The following is a 22,720-nucleotide window of genomic DNA, read 5'->3' on the forward strand; positions in this document are numbered from 1 at the left end:
AGGCAAGGAGTTTGGAAACCTATTTGTATGGGTTGTAAAGGTTCAGTTCTGGGCTTAAGTGTCTATAGTTTTTTTGTTTAATTTTGTTGTTTTGTTTTTCAGTACTAGGGATTGAACTCAGGGGCACTCGACTGCTGAGCCATATCCCCAGCCCTATTTTGTATTTTATTTAGAGACAGGGTCCCACTGAGTTGCTTAGTGCCTCAGCCTCCCAAGCCACTGGGATTATAGGCGTGTGCCACTGCTCCTGGCTGTTTTATGATTCAAACTGAAGAAAACTGGCATCTCCAATACTTGAAAAAGTTAATGTTATTCCTTTCCTAGATAACTTGAATACACAATTACGATACTTTTCAATAGATGGTTGAAGTTGGAAGTTGGAACCCACTAGTTTGTAGAAGAGGACACTGGAGCCACCAAGATCTCACTGTGCCTTTCTTGAGGCCCTGGGCTCAGTCTCTGTTCTCCTCATGCTTGGCTGGATCTCTTTGTACTCCTTTCTTGTTGCCTGCCCCTTTCTCTCTTGTCCACAGAGCATGTGACTGAACCTGTGAAAGAAAGAACCATTGCCAATCAAGGTCATGAGTAAACTTATCTTGTCAGGTGTTGCCTAAGCCTTTGTACACAAGGAAGCAGTTTTTTTGCTGTTCCTGAGCTTCTATCCCACATTCTTTCACATGCTATGTGTTTCCCTATACTTACTGGGGAAATAGTAGCTTAACATGTCACTAGAAACTCTACCAGTCAAATATTACAGTATGGGCAGAACTTCAAATACACCCCCCACACACCCTTCATCATCTACTACATTCCAATGCCTTTTGAGCAGGGATGGGAGGAAAGGAATAAAAGATATTCTGCTGACAACATGCCTAGAGGCTCACGTGTTCAAGGGTTGTCCAGTTTTTGTATTCCCAGAGCGATGACTGCAGTTAAGACAGAGGTTCTGTTGAAGTTTGGTTTGGTTGACACTACTTTGGCTGGGCTTTGTGGCCCTGCTGGCATGTACCTGCTGGTGCTGATGCTGTGGTTGATGGTTAAAGTGAGCTGTCCTCTTGCAGATGAGCGTGAAGCCGTGCAAAAGAAGACCTTCACCAAGTGGGTCAACTCTCACCTTGCCCGAGTGTCCTGCCGGATCACAGACCTGTACACTGACCTTCGAGATGGACGGATGCTCATCAAGTTGCTGGAGGTCCTCTCTGGAGAGAGACTGGTAAGTGGAAATGGTAGTGTCTTGCACCATAGGTAGGAAAATATTATTGAAAACTCAAGTGTGGGTTTGTCTACTGTTGAATTCTACAATTAATGATATTTTTGTGAAAGAGAATTTTGTGTGTGAGGCAAATGCTTTGGGGAAAGCCCCAGTTTCACATTCTGAGTCTGGGTGACACTCCTGAACTACAATAAAGCAGCCTCATTCTGGTAATTTGTGAGTTGCTACCTTTGGTCAGAAAGATCCTGGCTGGTGTCCCTGTTAAACAAGGCACAGTGCTGGAAATTGAAGAGCCAGACTTGGATGTTGGCTTGAGGATGAATCTGCATCCTACATGAGATCATGGAATGATTTCTAAATTTGTACCTTATTGATTCTCTGGAAAATCTGAGCTTTCATTTCAAGGTGGCAAGAATTGAATTCAGTGGCTTCTGATGTTTGTTTTCTTCCCTGTACCCTTTTTATTCTGGGGGTAGAGGGAAAGCTGGTATTTTGTCTCTTTGGGAACAGAGTATCTGATGAATTCACCCTGCCATTTAGGGCAGGGATGTTTCCAGCCTGCAGTATAAACTGTCCTCATTCTGTTTCCCAGAGTGGCTGCAGCCCTTGCTGATGTGACTTATATTTATACACCTTAAACCAGAGAAACTTAATCCAGTCTCTGTGACTGACCCGACAGGTTTTGTCTCGCCTTAGTTTGAAAATAGATGCCATATTTTATACCAGAGCACATGTAGTTCCATAGGTAGTGGTGCCGCTGAGCCAAGAGCTGACGCCCAGGGATAGGGCCCCACATCTGCACTGACATCACCAGGAAAATATGATGCTGGTGGTTGGCAGGGCTGCCAGAAAGCCTTATTTTTAATTTGATCTCCACCCCGTAACTTGACATCTTACAGCAGGTCTTTCTGTAGACAGACCTGTGCACCTCTGACCACAGGCAAGGGGCCATGATTGTACCTTGCCCTATTATTAGCCCACTGACAGAATTGTGTTTGAGCTGGAGTAAAAATGGAGCCAACGTTTTCTCTCACTGCCTCTCTGTTCAAAAACAGGGACTTTACAAGATAGTGAAGTCCCATCTCATCTAAACTGAGTTCTGTCCCTTCTGTTTGTTATCTGAACATGTAAATGCTACTGCCTCAATTTCTGTGAGGCTATAGGTCAAACTAGACAAGTAAAGAAACCCCCACTCAAAACCATGATGGTTACAAAAGAAGGTGGTTTGAGATGTGGGCGTCGGGCCCGCAGGGGGAGGGCAGACAGGCCAGTCATTTATTGCATTTTGATTTGTTTTCTTGAAGTGAAACTTGTTTGAGAGCATAGGCTAAAATTACCATGATTTGTGGCTTACAAAAATACAATTTTTTTAAACCAGACTTTTTTCCCCGCCTCTCAACTTTTTTTTTTTGCCTGTTAATGTTTAACCTGACAAAACTGTTTATTCATTTTTATTTTTTAAAATATGTATTTTTTTAGTTGTAGTTGGACACAATACCTTTATTTTATTATTTTTATGTGGTGCTGAGGATGGAACCCAAGGTCTTACACGCGTGAGGTGAGCGCTCTGCCACTGAGTCACAACCCCAACCCTTATTATTATTATTTTTTAAATGTTTTAAAAGTAGCTAAAAACTCTTTAAAGAGCTGGGGTTGTGGCTCCATGGTAGAGTGCTTGCCTTGTGTGCATGGGATACTGGGTTTGACCTTCAGCTCCACATAAATAAATGTAAAATAAGGGTATTGTGTCTATCTACAACTAAAAAATTAAAAAACAAAACAACTCACTAAAGATTACATGGATAGGAATCAGTTTGGTTGTTTATTTTTGTTGCCAATATGTTCACATCTTCTAGGTAAGGAGTAAATTGTTCACCTTTGAAGGCCTGTAATTTTTTTATACCAAGAAGATTGTGTCCTTGATAAAGTCCATATAATAAACGGGATCGGGCCCATTGCCTTATATCGTGAACAGAGCAACAAAAATATTAGTAGGAAGGGAAAAACCAACCAGTGAACCATAATTCTTAGTTATGTGTGAATACCTTGTACTCCTCTTCTTTTGCCATTAGAAATAAACTTGTAGACAGAGAAATAGGAGACTAGGGATCATGACTTGGAGATAGTCACCATTTCCACCCTCTTAGGCAGTCAGTGTCAGAAAGTTTTAGCAGTGACATAGCACTTTGTAAAATTCTCAGTGCCTTAATTCATTTCTTATACTTAATCCACTTCTTATCCTCACAGCTAACCAGGACCATAGGTTGAGCAGTTATTCATATTCCAAAAGTAAGGATACCATAGAGCGAGATAATACTCTTTTTCATTTGGACTGGAGATTTTCAGACTCTTTGGCCTCAGGGTATTTAGTTATTGGAACTTTCTGGAACAGACACAAACCGGACTCTGCCATTGGCTGTTGAGGCCAGTAGGCCTCAAATTAGGGACCCTCCCAGCAGGGAAGAGAACTCCCTGAGGGCTGCCCAAGGGATTCTTGCATATTCAGATTCCAAAACTGTTGAGGTGGTTAGAGCTTCCAGACCTAGATAAGTTAATGAACCACAGCTAATGGTGTCCGGTGTCATCAGATCATTCCATCAGAGTTGGGGTTTCTGCACCAGGGATCCCTGGTCACGTGAATATTTGCAGTCCATCTGGAGCCCTGTCTCAGCTAGAGTTCTGTTCCCAGCACTGACCACCAGTTTGGAAGTAGATACAGATAAATGTTTTGAGAAACTAACGGATTATCCAAATTTACTTTATCATCAATAGATTCTTAAAATCCTTTATAAAGGAGGAAATAGAAGTGCGTGTATGGGTGTGCATGCATGTTTCTGAGTGAACTTGAAAGAAATGTTAGATGAATGATCCAGCAGATTTCACCCTAACTCCACCCTGGATTTTGGCCCAATAGAATTTGAGTTAAATTTAGCAAGTTTTAAGTAGGCATTTGTGTTATTAAGGAACTTGATTCTGATCCACTGTGGAAAAGAAATTCCCATCTTCATCCCTGGCCTGGGCAGGCTGTGTGTCCAGAGTGTGTTCTCATGCCCCGTGTGCTGACCTACCCTGTCTCAGGTATGTCAGCACATGGGGCAGTGAGAACACCATAGGACTGAGCTGTTGGTGATTGGGATCAAATTGACAAGAAAAAAAATTACTTTCCAGCATCTTACTCTGAAATCACTGTGGAGTATGACTCTGCATAAAGGTCCCACTTTAGAATTCTCTGAAAATATAGAACCAATCTTTACTTCAACATCACATTGACACATAAAAGTATGAGCACAGAACCTGTGCTGGTCACTCTGTTATGGGACCTTGATCTCAGGGTCAGGAAAGAACAGGATTTGAGGGATGAAGTTTCACCCACAGCAGAACTGGTATTGGGAACAAGAGGGGCCCCTGACATAATATCCTCAGGCCTGCACTCAAAGGTCATAAAGTTAACCTGTGCCTGCACCTTCCCTTCCTGGGCCTTCACAACCAAGAATGATTCTAGGTAAGAGGGCCAGTTTTCTGCCTTGTTCCTGTCACACAGAACTCTTCCCTCAATCCCTGCTGTTGCCAATCAACAGATGCCTTGTTTTTTGCTGGTCTGTTGTTTCCTGATAAGTCTGTCTTAATCCATTCATCAGTCTCTTTAAGAATTGAAAGCCCAAAAAAAAAAAAAAGGATTTTTTTTTTTTTTTTTGGTATTAGGGATTGAACTCAGGGGCACTTGACTACTGAACCACATCCCAGCCCTGTTTTGCATTTTATTTAGAGAAGGTCTCACTGAGTTACTGAGTTACTTAGTGCTTTGCTTTTGCTGAGGCTGGCTTTGACCCCATGAACCTGCTTCATAGTCCTAAACCACTGGGATTATATGCCTGGCAGTTTCTTGGTGGGGCGGGGGTGTTGTTGTTTGTTTTGTTTTGTTGGCAACCATTAATTCTAAAACAGGCTGAGCTAGCTAGGTGGAGAAGATAGATTTACCATGAGATTTGCTAAGCCTTAAATCCTATATTGAACCACTCTGAGCAAGTTTTTTCATAAAGCCCTGTTTATAGGTCACAGCAGCATGTATTATTTGTTGAAACAGGATTTTGTGGACTGCCCATAGAACCTGTTTAAATATCATTGAGAAATGGGAGAATTTACTTTTATTCCAAACAATCAGCCATGGAAGAACTTATTCACCCAATAAATTGGGGTCTAATTGTACAAATTGGGGTCTAATTATACAAATGTGAAATAATAGAGAGTTCTGTATGCTGGAGTAGCAAATGAATGATCTCAAAGCCCTAGGGTTTAGAAGGGGAAAGGAGCCTCTGAGTGAAGATGCCAAGAAACCTTAGTAGGGATGGTGAGGCTCAGCTGGCCCAGGAGAGGTTCAGGTGTAGATAGCCAGAGGCCATAGCATCTGCAGGATGCAGGTGACGGGTGCTGCAGGTGGGCGAGCTTCCTGGCTAAACTGGAGTTCCTTTTCTGAAAGGAGTGGTGATGATAACATCATCACATCATCAGTATGTCTAATTTTTAGGATTTACAGAATACTGCACACGTGTTATTTATATTTAGTTCTTAAGAGTCTAATGAAGTGCACAGCCTGTATTACCTCTGCTTTATAGACGGTACTAACAGAGTTACAGTAACTTGCCTAGGGCCAATGTTGCTGTACTTCATGTAACTTGGACTGCGGCCCACCCTGTCTGTCGTACCCTCCTTTCCCACTGAGTTCTTAGCAGTGGATCCTGCCAGGGAAGAGACAGATAAGAAGTAATGGGACTCACTATGGTATTCCCTGAATTGTTTTGTTTTTTCAGTACTGGGAATTAATTTACCAATGAACTACATTGCTAACCCTTTTTACTTTTTTATTTTGAGACAGGAACTAACCAGGTTATCCAGGCTGGCCTCGAACTTGCAGTCCTCCCAAGTGACTGAGGTTACAGGTGTGCCCTCCCACATCTCGCATCGCTAATTAGTTTTAATTGGACAAAAGTCACTATTACTCTTCTGAAAGCTCAAAGTTTGATGTGTAGGGAGAAAGTTGGAGACTAGTGTAAAATGAGTTTGGCTTTATTACCTATTAGAGGAAATTTTAGAATTAGTACCTCCCATTCTACCCTGTGTGACAATAGAGAGGCATATGTGTGTATCTGTGTCTCTGCAGTAAAAATTCACTTTTGATTGAAGATAGAAACATAAGGGGCTGGGGATGTGGCTCAAGTGGTAGCGCGCTCGCCTGGCACGCGTGCGGCCCGGGTTCGATCCTCAGCACCACATACAAAACAAAGATGTTGTGTCCGCCGAAAACTGAAAAATAAATATTAAAAAAAAAATTCTCTCTCTCTCTCTCTGTTTAAAAAAAAGATAGAAACATAAGCAAAGGTTGGTCAAACAGGTATCCTGAGTCCAGTTGGTGACTTTTCTTACTACTTCACCTGAACAGGATCAGCAAGTCCTTTAGAATTCATCTTGCATGATGATCAATCTTATACCCCACAGTACCTAGCTTGTGTTTTACTGCAGGAAGTAACTACTTTGTAGACATTGTAACCCTAAGTGGCCATCAAGGCCAAGCAGCAGTGTGTGGCACTTGGAGGCCCAGAGGAGTCTTACTTCCCAGAGCTGGGGCTCTGTCCAGCACTGCAGAATTGTCTTTCCAGGTGGCTTCAGGGTTCCTGTGGCTGCCTGTGGAGAAAGAATGGCAGTTACTAAGGTGGGACATGGCAGCCTACCTCCCAGGGACCCCCCAAAGCACCTTGCCAAGAACTGTCATTGGTGTGTTCATTTTATTCAAAAAGGAGGCCTGCTTGGCTCTAGAAAGTCTTTGTCTTCTCTTTTCCATCTTTGGGAATATATTCCATATCTCTGCAAATCCTGAAGCCTTGCAGAGTATAAATGACACAGACTCAAGGCTGCACAGTCAGTTGGGCTGTCCAGGCAGAGCCAAGGGCCTAGGAAGGGACCAGGCAGGGAATTTGCCCAAGGCCACACTGTCTCAGGTAGGGCTTGGACTGGCTGCTGTAGTGAGCAATTAGGATTATATTTTCAGACCATAGAGACTTCTCCCTTAGACTAATAAAACAGATGGATCATGGATCTGGGACAAAGTTATGGTTGGTGTGCTAGTTTTTCATTATTGTGCCCCAAAGTACCTGACAACAGCAACTTAGAGGAGAAAATGTTTGTTTGGGGCTCACAGTTTCAGTCTATGGTCAGCCAATTCCATTGCTCTGAGCCTGAGGTGAGGCAGAGCATCTAAGTGGAGGAAAGCTGCTGAGCTCATGGCAGCCACAAAACTGAGGTTGGGGGCAGGGGTGCTGCACACTCAACAGAAGGAACCAGAGACAAAATATAGTCCACGAGTAGGCTCCCAGTGACCTATTTCCCTCAGCCACACCCTACCTGCCTACATTTAACAACCAGTGCAGTAATCCTTTGAAATTATTAGTCCATTAAATGGATTAATCCAACGATCAGATTACAGCTTTCATCATCTAATCATTTCACCTCTTAGCATTCCTGCTTCAGTTCATACATGATCTTTTCTGGAGGAAACATCTCAGAACTAAACCATAGCAATTGGTAAAGATTTGGAACAAGAGGCCTTGGGGAAGGGCAAAAACAGAAAAAGCACCTGTGAAAAAACACAGGATTTAGTGGTATATGAGGCAAAGGAAATCTTGCTAAAATGATTTAAGAGAAGGTCAGTAAAAATAAGTATGATTTAAGAGAAGGTCAGTAAAAATAAGTATTTTCTGCCTGCAGAGCCCCCCTGGAGTCCTGGACCCACCAGCCTTGTCTTGATCCTTTGGGTGAAAGAAAGGCTGTTCAGACTGTTCCATCAGAAACAACACAGAACAGAAATGGAAGTGTTGCCTTGGGAACAGGCCCATATCACACTAGAAATCCGATGATAATTAGTGGAAGCAAGAGGGGACACTCCTTTCCTTGGCAGAATTAGCTACTCTGGGGGTGGGGCTTCAGAAAGTGTTTGTAACTGAGAGATGCACCCTCCCCCAACCCCCTCCATTGTGTTTAGTTTTCACCATTGTTATCTCTTCCTTTTGAGAAGATCAGGTTTAGTAATATAAAAATAGCTCCTAAAAGAAAACTATTCACCAGATGGGAACCAAGTCTCTTCCTTCCTTTCTCTGGAGAAATGTGTACCTCTCTTCCTTGTATTCTATATTCTGGGTTCTTGGTGTAGCCTGGTTTGCCATATACTGACAGATAATGTCATCTTTCTGAGCCATTATGCCCTGTTCTGTAAAATGACAAGAATAATAATTACAATAAATCAGGATGTTTTGAGGATTAACTGTGATCACGGCTATAAACCACCTAACAGAGAGAGGTGAACACACAACGGTTGCTCAGTAAGTGGCAGCTAAGAATTTTTAGATCATGGAAGCTATTTCGTTTACCAACATGTTTCCGTGTATAGCTCTGGAAGATCATCATTTTCTCTTGAAATTCATTTCTTATAATACTTCCTGACCTTGCCCCCAAGTATTGTGCTTTAAGACATTGAGAAGTCCTCTCTGAAGCAAATAAATCACAGACAATGTAGTTGGCATACTTGAGCTTTAGGTTTTTTATGGGTGGAGACTGCAGATTGAATCCAGGGTTTTGAAAATGCTAGGTAAGAGCTCTACCACTGAGCTACATGCTTGATCTTTTACTTTGAGACAGTTTCGCCAAGTTGCCCAAGCAGTGGTCCTCTTGCAGCTTGTATTACAGACGTGCACCATCATGTCCACCTTTGAGATTCTTGACCTGCCTTGTATTGTGTCACCAGTACATCATCTGACCTTGCCATGTCTTATTTATTCTGTCATATGAGGGGGTTAATATTGCACTGAAGATGAGTGAACTTCAATTATGAAATACAGGAAAGTGATTTAAATCATGAAGGTGGGGTAATAGGATGATAAAGCAAGCCTCCCAATAACTTTTATCACACAATACTTTGTCCAATTTGAATTCCTTACTGCTGTATGGCAGTAATAATAATATTTGTTTAAAATCTCTGTAAATCAGGCTTATTGGACTTCTCAATAAGCTTTGAATTATAGAGTTCTTGTACCGAAGCCCAAGGGTCAATATTTCTGTATTTTTACATCCTGTTCCCATCTGCATCTTACCCCTCCATTGGGATACTGCTCCTAAAAGAAAACCACATTTTCTCTATCACCTAATCTTTCTCTCCACTCTAGAATTGAATTTGGGGTGTCAGGATTAAAAGGGTAATATTGTCATCCCTGTACTTGGGGCACATTTCTCTTTGGGTTTTAAGTGTGCCCTTCAGTTGTCAAAGTCAGCTTCTCTGACTCTTACTGAGAGAGTCCTGTACTCTAAACATTCCCATGTCTGCAGAGAGCTGTGCTACTTCTGAGCAGTTGTAACTCCATGGAATAGGGAGAGGGGGAGTCCCCTTTTTTTGTTTGAAGTAGAATTTTTTTTTGGAGGAAAATACTTTGCACTGAAGATGAAGAAGATGAGAAATCCTCTTCTTGTAGCCGCTCTGTGAAATAATTGTGGATATTATTTCCATTTTACTGATAAATAGTTGAGAAGTAAACTGTTGATTTGTTACAGTGTAGGCATCATGTGTGGGCATCATCATTTTCTATACCAAATTGGCCAGCAGAAGCATGTGCAGATGTGGTGTGCATGTTTATGTTTTAAAGAACATAAAGGCAGAAGCAATAGGAAAATTGCAAGCACGCACATGTTCACATGTGTACAACTTTAGAAGGAGAAAAACAGATACACATCCCCTCCCCTCTGGCACAATTTTGAGGGAAATACAAAAAGAAAAAAAAAATCTGACAGTTTTCCATTTCCCCTGACTTTTGGTGGGGTTTGGTTTGGTTATTTTGCGGTACTGGGGTTGAACCCAGGGGCACTTTACCACTGAGCTACATCCCCAGGCCCTTTTACTTAAATTTTGAGATAGGGTCTTGCGAAGTTGCTGAGGCTGGCCTCAATTGCAGTCCTCCTTTTTTAGCCTTCCAGGTAGCTGGAATTACAGGTGTGCATGCCACCTTATAATTTTGTTTCTTTTTCTCTTTTTTGCACTGCTGGGGGATCCTCCTGCTTACTGGGCAACTGCTCTACTTCTGAACCACATCCGCAGTCCTATGCTCTAGTATTATAATGGCTGACACTTGCCCCAAGTACTTGAGTTGCATCCAGATCTGGAGTGGACCATCTTTAGCTCATCTGGCATTGCCAGTCAGTATGAGGTCCCTGGGATGTGCATCACATTGCTTCAACCTGTGGGAAAGCATCATCATCCTCCCTTACACACTGCCTCACACCCCATGTCCACGCAGAAATGTGCCCACATTGTACTGATGTTTTGACTAGTTTTCTTGTTTGTGGAAAGGATATTCTGGGAGGACTCTTTCTTTACTGCATTCGTTTGAATGTGAACCAGACTGAAGTGATCATTTGAAATCCGGGTCTTCGGAACAAAGTGTGAAAGAGCAGTGGCTTTGTTCTTCTGGGTAGACACTAGAAAGATATCAGCAGCCCCCGTCTATTCCTTGTTCTCTTTTTCCTTAGACCTTTCCCTTTCATCCATATTGTTCTCCTCATCCCAACTTAGGAAGAAACCTTTTCTGCCTGTAAGAGATAAGACTCATGAGAATTTTCTGCTGGGACACACAGAATACTTCTGACCTCCTTGCTCTGCAGGGAACAGCACCTGTAGGTGTAGGGAGACCACTCACTACCTCACTAGCCACGTGCACAAACATTGAGAGGAATAAAAAAGGCCTCTGAACAGCAGGAATAAATGTCAGAGCCCCTGTACCAGAATTCACACACCTTTTTTAGAGGCAGCTAAATCTCCATCACTCAGCTTGGAGCAGAGTTTTAACCAGGCTTCATTCTATCCAGCAGCCTCCTGGCTATGAGAAGAACAAGAGGCTGCTGGGAATAGTTACTTTTTCAGTAGTGAGAAGTAGTAGCTAACCCAAGAAATGATCAGGAAAAACCAAAAGAGCCCATGTGAGAAACAGATACCTCACTAGGGAGAGGTAGCCCTGTCTACCTCATCAAGGGCAGCACTGACCCACACACATCGAGGAAAAAAGACCTCTCCACATCAGGAAGAAAGGTCAGAAACCCCTGTACCAGCATCCATATACTTCACCTTAGAAGCACCTAATCCCATCCCTGTGTAATGACATAATGTGACTCAGGAGGCTGGTGGGAGTGCTTCTGAGAGAGAGTGTCAGCCTCAGACAGTGTCTGTGATCATATCTAACCCTTTTCCTGCCTCATTAGAGTGCTCAGTTTTCATCATCTTTTTGCAATGCCTGGGGATCAACCATAGGGCCTCATACATGCTAAGCAAGAATTTACCACTTTTGATAAGGCCTCTGCCTGTAATCTTATTTCTTTGATGTCAAAGTTCATTCTTTCATTCTTTTGTTTTTTTAATCTGGGTCTTTGGGACAAAGTGTGAAAGAGCAGTGGATTTTTTTTTTTTTTTTTTTTTTTTTTTTTTTTTTGGTGCTGGGGATTGAACCCAGGGCCTTGGGCAGGCAAGGCAAGCACTCTACCAACTGAGCTATATCCCCAACCCCATTCTTTCATTCTTATATGTTCTTTTCTGTAGGAGAAAAGGAAGTATAAAATAATATAAATAATAATAAATAATAATCTGAAACCGGGCATAGTACACTTAAATGGCTACTTTCACCCAAATAACTTTCCTTTCAGATGATCTCCAGTTAGTAAGTCAGTAAGATCTTAACTATAGAGGAAAAAGGCAGGAAATGGGCAAGATATTTTCATAGGGCTGACTGCTGCACACCTGGCCTCCTTTTTCTCATGAGGTCAACTCACCTGTGAGTGTTCAGTTCACTTGTGCACATGCCCTGTGCTCAGAATCCAACCAGAGACCCCTAAGGATACAGCAGTGTAAAGCATCATCCCTGCTATCTATCAGCCAGCAGTTGAGTTGGAAGTAAGAAGAGCAATATAAGAAACAATAGAAAAAATAAAAAATATAGGGCAGTGATGAGTTCCTGGACTAGTCTACACCATTGGTGTGTAGAGTTGTGAGAAGAGACCTCTGAGAACTGGAGTAGTTGTACATGTCTCCAAGAAGGAAAGACAGGCCTTGACCTGAGACTTGGAAGTTGGGTGGGACATGGTGCAATGACAATGAAGATGCTAGGGAGCAAGAATAGCAGCCACCAAGTCAGCGAGGCAAAAATGCATTCTTGTGACTGGGAGGGTGTGAGCTTCCTGTTGGGTCTTTTTGAGATGATGACATCAGCCTCAGGTGCCCCCTAGACCAGAAGGAGATGAATGGGAAGTGGAAAGCAGGTGCAGGAGTTGGGTATGAACTTGGTTTGGGCACATAGATAATAGTGACCTAATGAAACTGTGTGTATACACACATATACACACAACACATAGTAGGAAGGTAGATAAAATATTTATAGTAAATATGTTATATATTTGTGTGTGTAGCAGATACCATAGAGATATATGATAGGGGTGTGTGTGTGTGTGTGTGTGTGTGTGTGTGTGTGACATATGTGTGTATGTATATATTTGTTTTATTTAAAATGTTTACCTTACAAGGGCCTCATTTTGATTTTGATACAGCTGGGGAAAAGGAAGGAACATTTGGGGTATTCAAATTATACCCTCATTTTTCTACTCATTTTTCTCCTTTTTCTTTCTTTTCAGTGAGTCACACCCTTTTGTTTAACCCCTTCCCCATGCCCCTCACAAAACCACCATTTGGAAATTCTCCTGACTTGGTGGTGTGTCCCATCTGTATTTTGCACCATCCTTAGGAAGTGACTCAAACCAGCAGGTGGCAAATCTATTTTTACATTTAAAATAATCAGAAAATCCTCACAGGTGTTAGTCATGCATCTGCAAAAAGCTTTGTAGATGGCAGCAGGAGCACTAAAATTCTCTGAAAATTGGGTTCACTTTTTTCTAAATTTCCCATTTCTGTCCTCATTTATAAATAGCTTCCACAATTAAACCTCTGGAAAGTAATGATGAGTTTAAACCTTAAGTAAACTTTTCTAAGACTATTAGATAAATGTGTATTTGAACCAAATGAGCACACAAGATTTTTAGTGTTTTGGGTCAGGGGAGCACTGCATGACAGGCTGTCTCTGCCCTGTTGGATGATCTATTTCCACCTCTGCTCTTCATTTCTAGCCTAAACCCACCAAAGGACGAATGCGCATCCACTGTTTGGAGAATGTGGACAAGGCCCTTCAGTTCCTGAAGGAGCAGAGAGTCCATCTTGAGAACATGGGGTCCCATGACATTGTGGATGGAAATCACCGACTAACACTTGGCCTCATCTGGACCATCATCCTTCGCTTCCAGGTAAGGAACTCAGTCTAGGAATGCTGATGATGCTCAGAACTTAGGCTAATCTCACAAGTTCAGGCCTCTTGGTGGAGCTGACCTCTATTCCAGAGGGACAAGGCAGGGAGAGCAGGTTAAAACTGCATCTCAGAGTCAGGGGTGTCATATCTGGCCCTCAGGACTGAGTGCTGCCCCTGGAGGCATGTAAAAGCTATTGTATCCTCCTCCCCTCCTGCTTCTGACAGTCTTGGCTCTCCTGTCAAATGGACTCAGTGGTGGGAGTTTCCAGGCTGCATCCCTGTCCACCACTTCCCCAACATCTTGTCTGGTCTCTGACACTTCACTTTGCCAGGCGCAGAGGTATGAGGATGAGGCTGATGCAAGTCTACTAGCAGTAGACGCTGAACTTCACCAAGTGTAGAAGTATTTTAAGTCAGAATGTACTTTCAAGGTCATTTTGACCAAGAAATTTGGAGCCTTGCCCAGGTTTCTGACCCATAAGAGCTCAATATTTCAGGATGAAGCACCTCCAGCCTGAGTCCTGGCTCCTTCTCCAGGTGTATGCTTCCTGCTCAGGCTCTTCAATTAAAGTTTGAAGGGCAGGAACCACTTTTTACCCTGGTGTCAGGTTACTCTGCAAACAAATATACCAACAGTCCTGTCTCCTGGGTGACTGTGCACTCCATGCCTTTCCTTCCTGTTCTGCCCCTTTGATAAAGATCTGATTGATTTTTCTGGGCAAATAAAAACCTCACACAAATGAAAAATCAAGTTAGAGCCGTCTTTGTTTTTGTACTGAAACCAACCTGTGACTAATCCACTAATCCCTTTTCCTCTTCACTTTGCCTAGGATGGGGCTTCAGTTTGCAGTGTTCTGGGTGTGCATGTGTGAGGAGGGGGAAGGAGGCTAAAATGGAGTCACATTCAGAAAGGGCTCCCTGACTGGCTGGTTCCCAAACCTGGCTGATCATCTGCCACCATTGTGAAAGCTTCTTAATAATTCAGATGTTTAGAGCTCAGCCCAGGTGATTCTAATTAAGTAGATCTGAGGAGGGGACCACTGTTGAAGATGACATAGCTTAACAGAGTTAATTGCAATCATCAAGGACATTTTTTCCCCCAGACACAACTCTCATGTAGTGTCTGACATTTAGTTCCTGAAATATTGAAAATGGAGTGAATGCCATTAAATTCACTTAATTGTTGCTCTCATGTATTATGCCAACAGATATGAAATTAGCAAAACATTCCTTGAGCTTGACCCCGGTTTTGTAGAGCAAAGCATTCTATGTCTATTGCCTTTGACCAATGGTAATCAGAACATGGAAGGGCATTCTGACTGTGGCCTTTCTTGACAGCGGGTCAGTTCCCATGTCAGGGAGCTGGCACACACAGCCCTTTTCAGGATTCTCAGCATGAATTGGGTTGAGTTGTTGGCTAATTAGCTTCCTGCCAGCTTTTCTTTTTCCATACTTCAACCTGTGAATGCTGATACAAATTTTGCCTTTGAGGGAGGTTCGAAGGTTGCCGATGCTAGTGTATGGCCTGTGGTGTTGGTTTCTTACATAACTCAGCCTCTTTCACCTGTTCTACCGATCAGCCAAGGCTCAGCTTCTGCAGTAAAGCATCCTGTATGTCTACAGAGATCTCTCCTTCTCCCTTAAGTCTTAAGCTCCCTGTTCCCAGGACATGTCTTCTACCTATGTAATAGGAATCCATTGATTATTGATGGCAACACAGGTTTTAGGCTGCTGTACCTTTAAAGAGAATAAAAGATGGTAAGAGAAACTGGAAGTCTTGAGTTGGTCTAGTCTCAGAAGTAGCTGTCTTCATTTCAGAAGGGTAGCTATAACTTGTTTCTACATGGGCAAATCTGGAAAGAGATGCCCTTTTTCATATAGAAGTGTGAGAAAACTGACAATGTGTAGTGCACACAGTTCTAGCCTGTCTTTCCTTGTGTCACTCAGTGATTGAAGATTACTCTTTCTTGTTCACTTTGCACATGAGCTAATGATTCTAATAAAAGAGTTTGAGGTTTTTGAAAATTCAGACTTCACATTCTTACCATAATTAAAAATAGAGGTTTTTTTCTAAGTACAGTTATTTAAATTTCTAGGTATTTTTCCTAGTTGAAAGTTTATGACATTTACTTTTATTTTTAGATATGTCGTCCTCCTTGTATCTCTTTTGAAAAGAATTCTGGGAGATATTTTTAGATTGAATGGAGGGGGTTTGACAGGAGGTAGGTCAGAGAAGCTTGGGATGGCTAGAGCTGGAAGATGAAAGATAACCTTCTGAGCTGATCCACCCACTTCCAACTCCCATCCCCAATTTAATTATGCTCAGGAAACTACAGGCAAAGGGTAACATCATAACTGGGAGCTGGCTCCTAGCCCAAGAACTGCTATTTACCAGGCCTTTCTATGAGCACTTTCTTTACCTCATTAAGATGCATGGCAGTGCTGTGAGGTAGTTGTTGTGACTGCCATTCCTCAGATGAGGAGTCTGAGGTACTCAGGAGGTAGAGCCTCGATTCACCCAGTTAGTCTGGGTGACTTTGGTGCCAATAAATGAGACTTTATATTGAACATACGCTGTTTATGAGGGGCTTGCAAATGCAAACCATGGGAACACAGCAAAATTTAAGCATTCCCTTTTTCTGAGTAGTGCCTGTATTCTCATCAACGAAGCCCCCATATTTATGGGAAAAAATTGTTATGAAAAACCAAACTAAATATGTTTCTGGGCTATGATAAAGTTCCAAGTATGTTGGGAGAACTATTGTGCTAGCTTGTAGTTGGAAAACCAGGTTCTCAGGGGCAGAAACAACTCTAACTGTGCTAGGAAATAATGCAGGTCGCCATCTTTCCTCCATCCTTATCTCTGTAAAGTATGAAGCCCAGCTCTGGCTAGTGCTTCTGAGCTGAGCCTTTTAGTTTGGGAAGCAGTTTTCATTGACATGTAAGCAAGTAATTTGCAGGGTGAGATTTTGATCCAAAGTTGACTTTCATATAAATGCAGACCTGGTCTTCAGTGGCTGTTAGGCTGCTAACCCACTTATTTGTCAAATTTTTGTTTATAAATCTTAGATCCAGGACATCAGTGTGGAAACAGAAGATAACAAAGAGAAGAAGTCTGCCAAGGATGCCTTGCTGCTGTGGTGCCAGATGAAGACAGCTGGGTGAGTGAATGCAAAGGGCATCGGGGCTGCTTCTTCCATGACAGAGTTCTGCTTTAGTCCTCACTTATAAGGTGCTGACAAGTGTCTTTTCCATGGCTTCCATTGAGGAGGCTTGTTAACACATAAGCAGTTACTATGTTGACATTTCAGCTAGCTTTTGGAATGGAAGGAGTTCTGATTTATAGCTTGAACCTGTCATTTTTCTTCGATCAGAGGCATTCACTTTTTTAAAGGATGCTCCAAAGACCATTATATTTTGAATTTTAAAATCCTGGAAGCATTATTAAGAATCACACTCACTGTATTTTTAAAATGCTTTTGAAAGTTTTCTTCTCCCTTTAACTTCTGCTGTTTGGGGGAGCTTTGCTCAGTAAACTTGAGAGTAATCTTTATGTCCCAGTTTTCCTTTCTTTTATTCTTTCACTGAAATTTTAGTGAAGATAATTTTAGAGAACTGCATCTCTTTTGTTGCTCACCAAAGTTTTCTGGGCTCAGCTGATACTAAATCTACAAAGTTATCATCAAAGTATTTTAGTCATATGTTTTTTTTGTTGTTGTTTTTTTTAGTCATATGTTCTTAATGAGAATTGATTTTATATCAGGTAAATTGGAGAGTTACTCTCAACACTACATGTACCTATAACTAATGAATATGAAGTATGGAAACTGTGAAGAGCTTAGGACCTAATAAGCGGGTCAAGTCAGATAATGATTCTTTAATCAACTATAGGTAACAACCTTATTAATAACCAGAATGGTATAGAATAGCTTGTTGGGGATAAGGTTCAAACATAGGCAAATTTTTAAGGAAGGTACTTAACTGTATATATAACTTCATACAACTAAGTGATATAAGGGAAAAAGAAAAGCTGAGTATCACATGAAGAGGTAGCCCCATCTGCCTTGTATCCCAGAGTGATGTGAATATTCGGTTCCCAGTGACTGCTGGTCCTGGTATCTTACTATGTAGAGTAGAAAGCCAAAGGAAGCAAGAGGCCTCAGCCATATCTCTAGTTATGGTCATTTTTTCCAAAGTAAGAGTAGTGCCTTAAATCTAGGGCACAACACAGTTCGTGCCTTTTGAGAGATTGAATTACCAAGCAGGAGAAGCCACATAAGATATATATTTTATTTTTATTTTATAGCGAACTGAAGTTGACATAATTGATTTTAATGATAGGTATTATCTTGGATTTTACAGTGCTTAGCAAACATTTTTTTTTCATTTTTGCAGCACGAGGGATTGAATCCAGGGGTGCTCTGTCACTGAGCTATACCCCCACCCTTTTTAATTTTTTATTTTGAGACAAAGTTTCCTCCCTAAATTGCCCAGGCTAGCATCAAACTTCTTGAATTTTAAAATCCTGGAAGCATTGTTAAGAATCACACCAATTATATTTTTTAAATGTTGTTGAAAGTTTTCTTGTAATTCTCCTGTCTTGGCCTCCTAAATTGCTGGGATTATAGACGTGTACCAGTGTGCCCAGCTACAAACACATTTTTAACACTGCATTTAGCAAAAGTATAAATCTTTATGTGGTAATTCTGTTGCTTTTCTCTTGTGCTTTGTCCTTGGCAGGTACCCCAATGTCAACATTCACAATTTCACCACTAGCTGGAGAGATGGCATGGCCTTCAATGCACTGATACACAAACACCGGTAAGTCTAAAGAAATCATGCTAACAATTGTGGGATAGAATATTGCTGTTCTTCTATAGTAGATCTTGGTGGCTTATGATTTTCAAGTCCATTGCCTTAGATGTTATACCACAGTGGAAATTTGTGCATTCCATGTGAGGAAAATGTGGGAGAATAAATAAATTATCCAAAACAAAATAAGCAAGTTAACACATTATCTTTCATTCTCTTAATATATTCTACAAATGTTTATTCAAAAATCAGGTGTCATTGTTAAATAATTACATAATTTTGTAGTTTTACTATACTAAGTGGTTATTTTAACATTTTTTTGGAGTAATGATCAAGTCTCAGTAGTCACATGATTTGCTTCCAAGCCATGATTTTTGTTATATTTGGCTGTTGTTGTTTGTTCTATGTAGTCCTGATCTGATAGATTTTGATAAACTGAAGAAATCCAATGCACACTACAATCTGCAGAATGCATTTAACCTGGCAGAGCAACATCTTGGCCTCACTAAACTGCTGGACCCTGAAGGTAAGGACTCAAGGAATGAAAGGTAGGATTTTAGCAGCAAAGCTTTAATATAAAATCTGTCTTGTGTCCGTACCTTTTATTCATATAGTATGCTTAGATATCAAAGAAAGGGGATCTTAATTTTGTGGAAATTTAAATAGTCTGAAGGAGAAGGTGTGCTAGGCAGAGGGAAGCAGGTGAGTTTGAGCACTGTGGATCTAGTGGGAATGGTGGTTAGGCTGACAATAAGTGAATACCGCAGGAAGGGTTGGGTGCCCCACAAGCTCATGTCTTTAGAGATTGTTCAGCAGGCAGTGGGGAGTCCTTGTAGGGTGTTAGTGCCCGTGTTCATGGTACATAACCTGGCATAGATATTCAGTGATTGCTTGCTTATTGACATTCACCTGAAGGTGGATGCTTTGGGATGGTTGGAGACTGAAAAATGGGCTGAGCGTTGTTTGCTTGTGAGCAAATAACTTATAAATGAGGAAAGTGCATCTAGGAAAGGGAATATGGGTAGAAGCAGCCGCAGCACTGAAAGTTTTTTTCTTACGGCTGACTGCATCCCATTCTCCTCATGAACTAACTATTCTGCTCTGGGGCTCTCTGTAGTAGCCTGAAGCCCCACTGCAGGTGACACAGCTGGCCTGTGTGGGACAGTCCACAAAATCCGAATTCCAGGTTTTATTTCAATGTGGTCTCTCCGAACAGTGTTTTCTGATTTTGGAAAACATTTAAAACATATAAGGATTTGTTTGTAGTGCTGGAGCTTTATATATTCTCTTAGCTGTGAGCAAGTATTGGTGAAACTATGTGTATATGAGTGAAAGTTTAAAGTTCTTATAAATATACAACAGGAAGTTTAACTCCCCAAGGGCAAATTGAGGTCATGAGGCTGCCAGGCTGGTTTGCTGCTATTTTCCAGTGCATCAGATTCGCTGATATGTTCTCCACAGGAAGCTAAGATAAAATTATGTTTGTGCTAACCCATTAAATGATTTCTCAATATAAACAGAAAAGTAAAATTCTTTCAGTCATGATAAATCTTCATGCTTTAACCCCTAAGGGAGACTTGCCTTAGCCCTTTGTGCTTTTACAAAGAATCTCTTTTTTTTTCCTGTCACACTGACAAATGTTTCATTAACTACTTCTTTAATTTTTCTAATGATCAACCAGTATAAAAAGGGGATTGATATTTCTCAGATCACAAAGACAGATGCTAAAAATGGCAGTTGATATGGTCCTGTGGGTTTGATATATTTTTTGGTACTGGGAATTGACCTCAGGGGTGCTTAATCACTGAGCAACATCCTCAGCCCTTCTTTGTATTTTATTTAAAGACAGGGTCTTGCTAAGTTGCTTAGGGCCTGGGTAAGTTGCTGAGGCTAACTTGGAACTTGTGATCCTCCTGCCTCATCTTCCCAAGCCACTGGGTTACAGGCATGTGTATTTTGTCTTGATTATTAGTTCTTAATCCCAAACTAAGATAGACCCAAATATTATTAGTTGTCCAGTGCCTCAAAGATTATCAGTTAAAATATACTTGTAGACCAACTAAAAAAAGAATTTTTTTTTTGCCTGTTCAGTCCTTTCAGTTATATCAGCATTTTATGTTTATTAAATTATATACATGCCTGACATTTTATTCAGGCTATCCTTTAGTTCTCTCCTCTCTGGGCACCTTTGGTGGGGCTGAGCAGACCCAGGAGCCCTCAGGGGAGAACAGTACCTGTGATCTGGTGGTTACTGTCATTGGCTGCTGTGTTGACCTTGGACTGGGAGTGTCCCAGCCCTGTGCCCTAGGTGTTCTCATGTTTAAAACAAGAGAAACAATCTCACTTCACACAGGCTGTTTAGAGAATAAAAATTAAAGTATATGTATGAGTGTATTTTGAAGAAGCGCCTGATGCATCTTCTCAGAGCTATCCTGTGTGTTCTGTACTTAATCTGACCCAGGCTAGTGCTGCCCTCAATACTGCCATACTAAAGACTTGACATATTCATCCATTTGCTTCCTCACTCAGTAAATATTTACTGACTACCTACTTTGTGCAGGGGTAACACACTAGGAATTTGGGAGGTGGAGTGACATAAGGGGCTAAGGCAGGGTAATCTTACCCTTGGGGAATGAGTCTTGGAGGCAAAGAATAAAAATAATACCTGGCAGAAAGTGGACTAGGTGCCCATATATGCAGTCCTAAGGGAGGAGAGAGAGAGAATAATTCCAGCTGTGGAAATCAGGAATGGCTGTATTGATTATTATAACTTTTGAGCTGGATCTTGAAGGATAATAAGAAATGATGGGAGAGGAAGGCCATTTCAGGCAAAGGGAAGTTAAGAAAAGAAGGCATTTTGGATTTTTTTTTTTTGGTGTGTGTGTGTGTAGGGTCAGGTTTAGTTTGAATATATAGTCCCTGAGAAGAAATAGGCTCTAGAATTTAGAAATGTCTAGAACAATGCTTGGCACTTAGAAAAGACTTGATAAATATTTGAGGGATGGATTGATGAAATAAAAAGGGGGGGGCACTTGCCTAGAATGTGTGAGGCACTGGGTTTGATTCTCAGCACCACATATAAATAAATGAATAAAATAAAGGTCCATCAACATCTTAAAAATTTTTTTAAATAAATAAATAAAAAGACAAGGAAAGTTTCAACCAGATTCTAAAGGACTAAAGGGCTTATACTATAATCTTTACACTTAATGGCATTTTTGAGCTGGGAGAAAATGTGTTTACAGCCGTGCTTCTGGAAGAACGGTCTGGGTGCACCGTGTGCAATGAGTGGGGTAACAGAGAAACCCAGCGAGGGAGCCACTGTTTCAGGTTTGATTCTATGATAGCAGGGATTCTGTGGCTAACTGGATATGGGTAACAAGGAAACAAAGATGTCTAGACTGAGTGACTTGGAGAGATTCTGGTGTCATGGCAGAGATGAGAACTCAAGAACCACAAACTCAGTTTGCTGGCAAGGGTTGGGAGTGTGTGATAAGGCAGGGAGCCAAACACAGTGTGTAGAATGCATTTTATGAATATTTGTATCATGTTATAAATCAGTCAATCATATGGCTTCATCCTCATTATCCTCATAATAATATAGCAATGACAGAACTCTCAAGTGTAAAGAAAGGAAGGTGCTGGGCAGTTCAGTGTAGTCGCACAGCTGTTCCAGGTTGTTACTGCTGCGTGGATGGCAACATCACGAGTAGCACTCTGAAAAGAGTCTTCTCTGGATTACAGATATCAGTGTGGACCACCCTGATGAGAAATCCATTATCACTTATGTGGTAACTTATTACCACTACTTCTCTAAAATGAAGGCCTTGGCTGTTGAAGGAAAACGAATTGGAAAGGTAAGATCACACAAGTTTTCTAAGTTGTGATGCACAGTTCAAATCTGAGTTTTCCTGTCTTGCCACCTAGTACCTTATTTCTCTATGAGCTCATCATGATTGTGATTGCAAACCCAGTAACTCAAGGCAGGTAAGTGAGCAGAAACTTCTTCCTGAAGGGCAATGAGAGGTGGGAGTGGGTGTGATGGCTGAAATATCTAGGAAGGGAGCCCCAGACACAAACACTCTTCCCCTCAACATTTCCAGAAAATTGGGTATCTAAAGTCTGATAGAGTCTGTTAATGTGATGACCTTGAAATCCTGCTGACCACAATAGAAAAGGCTTATGCTTTTTACTTCCCATGTGGCTAATGTTCACCTGCCATATTTTTTCAAAACACCTGAGATCCGATGACATTGTCCTCCCAGTGCAATGAAACAGAAAATTCATGGGACAGGATCAAACCCTTTTTGCTTCTCTAGGA

At 41.4% G+C, this 22,720-nt stretch overlaps 1 protein-coding gene across 2 annotated transcripts in view; it reads left to right on the forward strand.

Annotated features, from left to right (window-relative positions):
• Sptbn1 (spectrin beta, non-erythrocytic 1) overlaps window positions 1–22,720 on the forward strand; it is a 197,519-nt gene that overhangs the window by 127,283 nt on the left and 47,516 nt on the right. For both annotated transcript variants that reach the window (XM_027934304.2, XM_071601570.1), the window contains exons 3-8: window positions 1,062–1,213; window positions 13,412–13,585; window positions 16,657–16,748; window positions 18,328–18,408; window positions 18,810–18,925; window positions 22,144–22,256. In XM_027934304.2, coding sequence (XP_027790105.1) covers window positions 1,062–1,213; window positions 13,412–13,585; window positions 16,657–16,748; window positions 18,328–18,408; window positions 18,810–18,925; window positions 22,144–22,256 — 728 coding nt within the window. The remainder of the gene's footprint in view (window positions 1–1,061; window positions 1,214–13,411; window positions 13,586–16,656; window positions 16,749–18,327; window positions 18,409–18,809; window positions 18,926–22,143; window positions 22,257–22,720) is intronic.

Source organism: Marmota flaviventris, chromosome 14, assembly GCF_047511675.1.
Source record: "Marmota flaviventris isolate mMarFla1 chromosome 14, mMarFla1.hap1, whole genome shotgun sequence".
NCBI classification, from domain to species: domain Eukaryota; kingdom Metazoa; phylum Chordata; class Mammalia; order Rodentia; family Sciuridae; genus Marmota; species Marmota flaviventris.